This window comes from Macaca nemestrina, chromosome 9 (assembly GCF_043159975.1).
Source record: "Macaca nemestrina isolate mMacNem1 chromosome 9, mMacNem.hap1, whole genome shotgun sequence".
Lineage (NCBI taxonomy): Eukaryota > Metazoa > Chordata > Mammalia > Primates > Cercopithecidae > Macaca > Macaca nemestrina.
The window spans coordinates 88,800,314-88,809,058 of NC_092133.1; the positions used below are offsets into that span (position 1 = coordinate 88,800,314).

At 43.9% G+C, this 8,745-nt stretch overlaps 1 protein-coding gene across 1 annotated transcript in view; it reads right to left on the reverse strand.

Annotated features, from left to right (window-relative positions):
- LOC139356312 (POTE ankyrin domain family member I-like) overlaps positions 1 to 6,669 on the reverse strand; it is a 30,929-nt gene extending 24,260 nt beyond the window's left edge. The window contains exons 1-3 of the mRNA XM_071070041.1: positions 5,945 to 6,669; positions 1,455 to 1,569; positions 1,122 to 1,295 (exon numbers count right to left, since the gene is read on the reverse strand). Of these exons, the coding sequence (XP_070926142.1) occupies positions 1,122 to 1,295; positions 1,455 to 1,569; positions 5,945 to 6,528 (873 nt within the window). The 5' untranslated portion in view covers positions 6,529 to 6,669. The remainder of the gene's footprint in view (positions 1 to 1,121; positions 1,296 to 1,454; positions 1,570 to 5,944) is intronic.
- Between the last annotated feature and the right edge of the window lie 2,076 nt (positions 6,670 to 8,745).

The window sequence follows — 8,745 nt, forward strand, 5'->3', positions numbered from 1 at the left end:
TCTAGCTGGAAGCTAGTACAACAGACAGTTAATTCAGTCTCATTTCTCACCCACGTGACCAATTCTCTTTCTCATTTGAAGATTTGGCCAAAAAGAGGAAAGAGTAGGAGACAGACTCATTTGCTGAAAACACCACATAATTTTCCCCGGTAAGAGAAGAACAAGGTCTAGTAAACTCAAAATCCAACTTGATCTTGTTACTTAAAGCTCCTTATCTCCCACCTTCCCATCCAGACATGCTAGATTTGAAAGCAGAGTTGAGACTCTAACTGGCCATTTCTACCAGAATAGGGTACTAAGTCAGTTAATTACTTGTTATTCCCTCTGCTCAAGGGTTTCCCATTACATGACCACCTATTTACTGCCAATCTGGTTCTTCAGAGGCCTCCTAAAATTGATCTCTAGGCAGTTCACAACTCACTAACTCCCTCTCCCAAAATGAAAACTGTCAGTCTCTAAAACTGAACCTTGTCTCACCATACAAAGGAAACAAATAAATGAACAATACACAGACACACACACACACACACAGACACACACACGCATATGCACGCAACCTCTTTATGGTCTTTTCCCTCTATTACCTAATTTCCAGACTGGCCTTGATATTTCTGATTGCTCTTTTTCCCTTTCCACTTCTGCCTCATGAGCAATCAGAAATATCTTAAGCCTTGCCACTGAGAGGTACATCACCTCATATCTATTACTGTTTTTTAGGAACTTGCCAAAGCAGCAGGATTTCTATTCACTGAAACATGTTTAAGTGTTCTTGGAGTTTTCATGTAAAACCTATTTCAGGGCAAATTTTGCAATTTTACATTCATTAGGGAAAAAAAAAAAACCTAGGAGGGAAAAATTGAAAAATAATAAGTATTACCTTTTACCAATTCAGTGTTTTCAAAAAAGTATTTACCACAAGTGCATTAAAAAAAACTGTACCCTCAAATGCTTCTTTGAAAGTAACAATATTTAAAATAAAATCTTAGATAATTAAGTCATTTCAAAATATTTTCATTCAGGTTATGCTTGAGCTTCCAAATATGGAAAACTGGCCCTTACACAGGTCACTGTTAAAATGAATGCATTTCAGTATTTTGAAAAGAAAACTGGTAGATCTATACCTTGTTTTTTGATTCAATAGCAGCACCATGTAAAAGCAGTGCTTTGGCCATTAATTTATCTTCATTGTAGATAGCATAGTGTAGAGCAGTATTTCCATACTCATCTGGAATATTTGGATCAGTGCCATGTTCTAGCAACATTAATGCACATTCATCTTCTTGGCATTGTACAGCCTGTCAGTGTTAGACCAAAAACAAATTATAAATGCTAGGAATTCAAAGTAACATTCCACAGCTTTCACCAACTAGTTACATTTAAAGGAGAAAACTCATTTTTGTGCTATGTATTGAAATCAAACCCATCTCACACTGATATAGTCGGCTACTGCATACCTTTGTCAGAGCTGTCCTGTTTTTGTTGTCAAGGACATTAAGTTGACATTGTCTGTCCAGCAGGAGTTTTACTACTTCTGAATTCCCATTGGCAGAGGCCAGATGTAGAGCAGTCCTAGGAGAGTGAGAAGACTTTTTAGGAAATTGTTAGTGCACTAGCTACAGGCACATCAATGATTCGTGTAATTACAAACACTGAATAGCCTGCTGTTACTCTGCCTTCAAAACAAACATTTACTTTTCCCATGAAGAAAGCACACTATTTATTACCTCTCATTACTCGCTGTATTAATGAAAGAGCAGCCTATTTGAATAGAAACAGCACAGCCCTTGGATGACATTCAGCTGGGACTGGAACCCTACTTGAAGCTCTGTCGCTTCCCAGCTGTTGCTTAGCCTTTTGGTGTCTCAGTTTCCTCATCAATAAAATGGGAATGAAAATAGTAGCTTTCTCACAGGAAACCACTGTAATGCTTAAATGAGACTCTACGCAAAAGATATAGAATAGTTCCTAACACAAAGAACAGCTCAATAATTGTTAGATATTATAATTTCTACTAATACCCTAAAGACATTTGAATTAAGTGAGATGATACAATTATACCTACATTCTCAGGTATGTTTTAAAGACTACAGGTAACGTTGTATTTCAGTGATTCTAAGATGATCATCGTCTCCATGTTGTCTCCACTGAAATACCACTTATAATTCATGATTTACTATAATTGGCGGCATTTAAATAATTCTCTTATTGAGACATAAAATAATGGGGCATCATATAACCCCTGGTGCCTCACATTAAGTAGAATATGTTATAACAGGCCTGGGGCAGTTCCAGTCAGATGACCAGCATTTAGATAAATTTTAGTTCTTAAAAAAACTATGGAATAAGAGGGCTGAGGTGAAAACAAAAATTTCTAAAATAAACTAATTCTTACTTTGGTTTTCAAAAAACGTTAAGGCAAAGAAAACCTGGAAATTCAAATAAACACCATGGGCTCATTGGTTTCAATACTTAGATTTATACAATGTATGTACATCAGATATTTCCAATCTTTCCTATTAGGATTTAAGACTGTTATAAATTTCCTCTTTTTAAAATGGATTTATGAAACTATTTGTGGAGCTTTTTTCAACGTTTACATTCAGGGGTACAGGTGCAGATGTGCCGGTTTGTTACACAGGTAAACGTGCGCCAAGGGGGTTGGTTGGACAGATGATTTCATTACCCAGGCGTTAAGCCCAGTACCCGTTCACTCTATTTCCTGCTTCTTTCCCTCCTCCCACCCTCCACCTCCGATAGGCCCCAGTGCGTGTTCCTTCCCTCTAGGTATCTGTGTGTTATCATTTAGCTCCCACCTATAAGTAAGAACATGCAGTATTTGGTTTTCTCTTCCTATGTTAGTTTGCTGAGAATAATGGCTTTCAACACCATCCTGTCCCTGCAAAGGACATGCTCTCGTTCTTTCTTTTATGGCTGCATAGTAGTCCCTGCTGTTTATCTACCACATTTTAGTTCTTAAAACAACTAAAACAGTCTTTATTCAAGACTTATAAAAGTTCAAAAAGGCAATTAAAGGTTATCTTTTACTATTTTCTACCTTCATAAATGTTTTTGTTTGAAAGGAGGGAGGAAAAGCTTCAATTGAGATTAAGTCCTAATGCTCCAACTTTAAATCTCTCAGCTTGCTCATGCCCAGCAGGTAAACATGAAGTTTTCAAAGATGGAAGGATCCTGAGAGATAGTAGAATACGCCTGCCACATAATAGGTGTCTGGCTTATGTCTGATGACTAAATGGACTGAAAGAATGGATAAACGCAGCTTGGGAGTTCAATATTTTTAAAGGAAACTGCTGTAGAGTAGGAGAATACATTTGCAACAGTAATAATCATTTATATTTGCTATTTTAATTTTCATAAGTACATAACTCAACTAAAATGAATCACACTTTTTACACATGTTAACCTATATATAATGAAAAGATAATTATATAATAAAATGTATATACAATAAAATCTACAGGAACAGGTAAACAGAATTTCTCTACTTCTGAAGAGGATAAAAGTTCACAGAAGACAGCCATCCACAGAAATAAAAATAAATAATAGAATGTGAGGAATTAGTTGTATCTATGCAAGCAGCATATTCCTTCTCTTCCCAAGGATTATTTCATTACTAATGAACCTTAACTAAACTTCAGATGTTCATTGCAGAAATCACAGATAAGAGAAAGGAAAAAACTTCACTTACAAATCCCCAGAAATAAGTTTGATTATATTTTCTACATATTTTCAGCTAACACAAGAGCAGATTATATTTGTGTATATGTGTAACAAACTGATTTTTTTCTCACTTGATATAGCAAAGTACATCTTTGCATGTCAACATATCTCTGTATCTACTGATGCCCTCAATAGTTACTTATTATTCCATCCTATGGATGCACTGAAATTTGTTCATAAAATCTATGAATTCTTCTAAATACACTGCTGTTTTAAGCAATACTAAGAAAAACAGATGTATCTGTTTCGTAAAGATATTTCAGCATAATGGAATTGATCAGTAAAAAGCATATACATTTAAAAAATGTGGTTCTTACCACTAAAGTGTGTGTTTGAAAAGCTGCAGCAACTTAAATTTTGAACAACTATATATGTACCACTGTTCTTCATCCTCACAAACTTTGTGGATAAAAAACAGTATTTCATTCCTTTTTTTTTTTTTTTTTTTTTTTTTTTTGAGATGGACTCTCACTCCATCGCCCAGGCTGGAGTATAGTGGCGTGATCTCGACTCACTGCAACCTCCACCTCCCTGGTTCAAGCAATTCTCTTGCCTCAGCCTCCTGAGTAGCTGGGATTACAGGTGCATGCCACCATGCCCAGCTAATTTTCTGTATTTTTAGTAGAGATGGGGTTTCACCACACCGGCCAAGCTGCTCTCAAACTCCTGACTTTGTGATCCGCCTGCCTCAGCCTCCTAAAGTGCTGGGATAACAGGCATGAACCACTGCACCCGGCCTTTCACTCCTCTTCTAACTTAAGTAGAAAACAGTATTTCATTCCTCTAACTTAAATTCCTTCTCCTACCAGGAACACTGTTTTCCTACGTACGTAGGTCACCGGTAGATACGCTAAAAAGTACTATGCCCAATTTTAGAATGCGTATTTTATTATTACATCTGCATATATAGGCCGGGCACAGTGACTCACGCCTGTAATCCCAGCACTTTGGGAGGCCAAGGTGCATGGATCACAAGGACAGAAATTCAAGACCAGCCTGGCCAAGATGGTGAAACCCCATCTCTACTAAAAATAAAAAAAAAATTAGCCAGGCATGGTGGCAGGCGCCTTTAATCCCAGCTACTTAGTAGGCTGAAGCAGAGAATTGCTTGAACCTAACAGGCAGAGATTGCAGTGAGCCAAGATCACACCACTACACTCCAGCCTGGCCAACAGAGTGAGACTCTGTCAAAAAAAAAAAAAAAAAAAAAAAAAAAAAAATATATATATATATATATATATATATATCTGCATATATAAATAGGCATTTGTGTTTTCTTCTGGTATGTTTCTCCTTTTGTATATTTAAAATTTTTAATCTATACTCTTATTTTTGTGACATAAAAATCTAGCTAGTTTTCTCCAAAAATGAATTATGAACAATCCACCTTTTTTAAATAATACAAAATATCACCATTATCAAGTGCTAAATTCTTACATATATTTGGGTATTTCTGGATTTCCTATTCTGTTCTACTCATTGATCTTTTCGGCTGTTAGTAAACAATTTGTGGAAATAGCACATGAACATTTTGATATCTGGAAAAGCAAGTCTTTTTCCATTCTGTTACAAAAAAATAATTTATCACAATAAGAAAAGACAGCATGTGTAAAAACTCTAAAACTTTCCTATTTTTATTTGGCTTAGGTAAAAGTGATAAACAGAAAAAGCTCACATCTTCAGAAAATTCAATCTTCCTTTTCAAGCACACAAACCTTCTTGCCATTTCAGTTTCCTTCTAAGGTTCCTCAGTAAAGAACATATTTACATAGGGTACATTGATAAAAAATCCATACTGGATTTTATTTGAAGAATATTTAGCCTTGAAGTTGATATGTTATGGGGCTTCATTCTTAGTTCTCAATATACACTTTTCTATAATACATAGAACATTGCTTTAAAATGTGTACATTAAAAATAATCCGCTGCATCAACTTAATTTTTCAAGTTAAATCACTTTAAAACAATCTATTAGTGTTCTGTGAGGGAAATTATAATTGGATTGGAAATCAGCTCAAGTTTTGTTTTGTGTTGCGGCTCAGGAAGGGACCTGTGCCCTGACCTCTGACCTCGCTGAGGTTTCCACACCCAGGGTGGTGTGGGGCCTGCGGAGACAAGAAAGCCAGGTCCCCCTCCTCCCCCACCAGGAGGATATGTCCCCATCATCCCCCCACGTCCCTCCTCCTCCCAGCCCAGGCCCGGTTACCTCTTTTGCTTGTCCGTCTTGTTCACGTCAGTGTCCCTGAGCATGATGATGAGATCCTTTCTGGGGACTTTACCCCACCAGGCAGCTCTGTGGAGCTTGTCCAGATCTTCTCGACGGACGTGGTACCTCGGCTCCATGAAGGCACTATGGTCGTATTCTTCCCAAGCGCCTACATTGCTCTTGCTGCTCCTGACTGTCTTCACAGCGGAGTCATCCTGGTCTCCAGAAGCGCCCAGGTTGCTCTTGCCGCTCCCCCTGCGGCAGGGGAGGCAGTGGCAGCACCACTTGGCCATCTTGCTCCTGAGTGTCTTCATAGCAGAGTCGTCCTGGTCTCCAGAAGCGCCCACGTTGCTCTTCCTTCTCTCCCTGCAGCAGGGGAGGCAGTGGCAGCACCACTTGGCCATCTTGCTCCTGAGTGTCTTCCTAGCGGAGTCGTCCTGGTCTGCAGAAGCGCCCAGGTTGCTCTTTCCGCTCCCCCTGCAGCAGGGGAGGCAGTGGCAGCACCACTTGCCCATCTTCCTCCTGAAACCAAATGGCTTCTTCACAGAGGACGCAACCGGCATGGAACCGACTTCAGCCACCATCTGCTTTTAACAGCAGATCCCGTCTACCAACCAGTTTCACCAACTAGCAGGTAACTGCGGGTTTCCGATCTGTTTGAAGAGAAAGATCAATCCCGGCCAAAACCTGCCAACCCCAGCAGGGGAGCCCAGCCCACCCCACCCAGGGAAAACCCACGCCCACCCCAGGAAGGGCCAACCCCCCCCCCAATAAAACACCCAGCCCACCCAAGGGAATGCCAAACCCAGCAGAGAAAAGGTCAAGCCCAGCAAAGGAACTAGGGAGGAAAGGTCAACCCAAAGGAGAAAACGTCAATCCAAGGAGGTCCGAGGAGGAACAGAAGGCCAAGCGACCCACGCCAAGCCAAGCAAAGAACGCAAAGCCAAGCCAAGCCGCTACGCGCGTGTGCCGTGCGCGTGCAAGCCGTTACAGGCCAGCCAGTTACCAGTTACGCGCGTGTGGCGTGCGTGTACAAGCCGTTACAAACCAGCCAAGCCGTTAGGCGTGTGGCGTGCGCGTGCAAACCGCTACAGGTCAGCCAGTTACGCGCGTGCGGCGTGCGTGTGCAAGCCGTTACAAACCAGCCAAGCTGTTAAGCGCGTGTGGCGTGCGCGTGCAAGCCGTTACAGGCCAGCCAAACCGTTACAGGTCAGCCAAACCGTTTCGCGCGTGCGGCGTGCGCGTGCGGCGTGCGCGTGCGGCGTGCGCGTGCGGCGTGCGCGTGCGGCGTGCGCGTGCGGCGTGCGCGTGCATCTCAGGTGGCGCCAGTGCACGTGGCACAGACAGTGGCGGATCCGTGCAACCCGCATGGTTAAGTCTTGGCGCCACGAATGTCACTGACAGCCTTGTGTTCCCAGCAAACTTCCCCGGAGTCAGCGGAGCTTTCAGGCCATTGAGAAGCCTCTGGTGGGGGAAAAAAGCCTCTTGAAGCAGGACTGGGCCTGAGCGCCTGGAACCTGAGGATGCTGACAGCCTCCTATGAAGAAAGCCCCCAAGACACTCCTGGCCGTGCTGTTGTGCGTGGCAGCGGCTGCAGCTCGGAACTCGGGCTGAGGGAGCTGGCTGCAAATGGCCTCAAAATCGCGGAGCACAAGACGCCCACCGAGCCCAGTGCCTGCCTGAGGTGCCTTCCACACTTGCTCCTCTTTGGTCGGCACACAGAACACGAGGCCATCAGCGAGGGGGCACTTGCGGTCACGGGATCGCGGCCACCTCCTGCCCCGGTGCCCCCTGCCTGGTGTCCAAGCCAGAGCCAACAGCTGTGGGGCTTCTGGCCTGGGGGGCTCTGCTCCACTGGCATGCAATAGGGTCAAGGTGCAGGCTGCTGTGTCCAGACTGGCAAGAGGAGGCTTGGAGGAGCACCTCCCACGGATGGGGAGATGCAGAAAGTCACCCCCCTGTGCAGATCCTGGGTACAGGACACTGTTCCCGCCTCCCTGGTGCTGGCGTCTGAGCTGGACCAGGGCAGTGGCACCTCAACCCTCCTGCTGCATAAACTCCTCTTGCTTGATAATAAACTAAATTTTGAATGAAACAAAAAGAAAAAAGACACACACACTAAATTTCCTTGTCCCTCTGTGATCCCGAACCAGGAAGCAAGGGGAAGCCTGACCTCCTGGTCTCTCCCCCCAGCTGCAGGCTGAGCAATTTCCTCCAGTTGGGCTCAGTGGGACCGGGCTGCCCTTCCTTCCTGCATGGACATCCCTATATCTTCCATTGCCCCATACAGAGTGCCATGATCCGGGTTCAAATCCCGGCTCCAGCACTCGCAGCCTGAGTTACCTGGCAAATGCCTTGCCCCCAGGCACCTGCTGTCTGTGTCCTTCCTGACAGGAGGGACGGGAGGTGCTGTCCCTGACATGAAGTGCTGTAACAGTCAAACAAGCGGAGCACGAGACGCCTGGGTGGGGGACTGCCCTGCTGGCTGCTGGGGGTGCTCACCGAAGAGCACCTCCCATCTGCCCACATGGCCTTGCAGGTCTCAGCACTTATTAGGCACCTGACTACGGTAAATCCCTAAACAAAGCCCTAAGCTGCCCTGGGGAATGTGACCAGGGCGTTGGACCAGGAAGGACAGTCTGGGGTGCCAGGCATGAGGATAAGCCAATCTCTTCCCGGCAGCTTTGGGTCCCAGGGCACCCTCAGTGGACAGAGAACCCAGAGATGCCACAAGGCTTGAGCTGCATCCCCGAGTTCCAGCCCAGCCATGCCGGGCCCAGGGGTACTTTGGGCACTAAGTT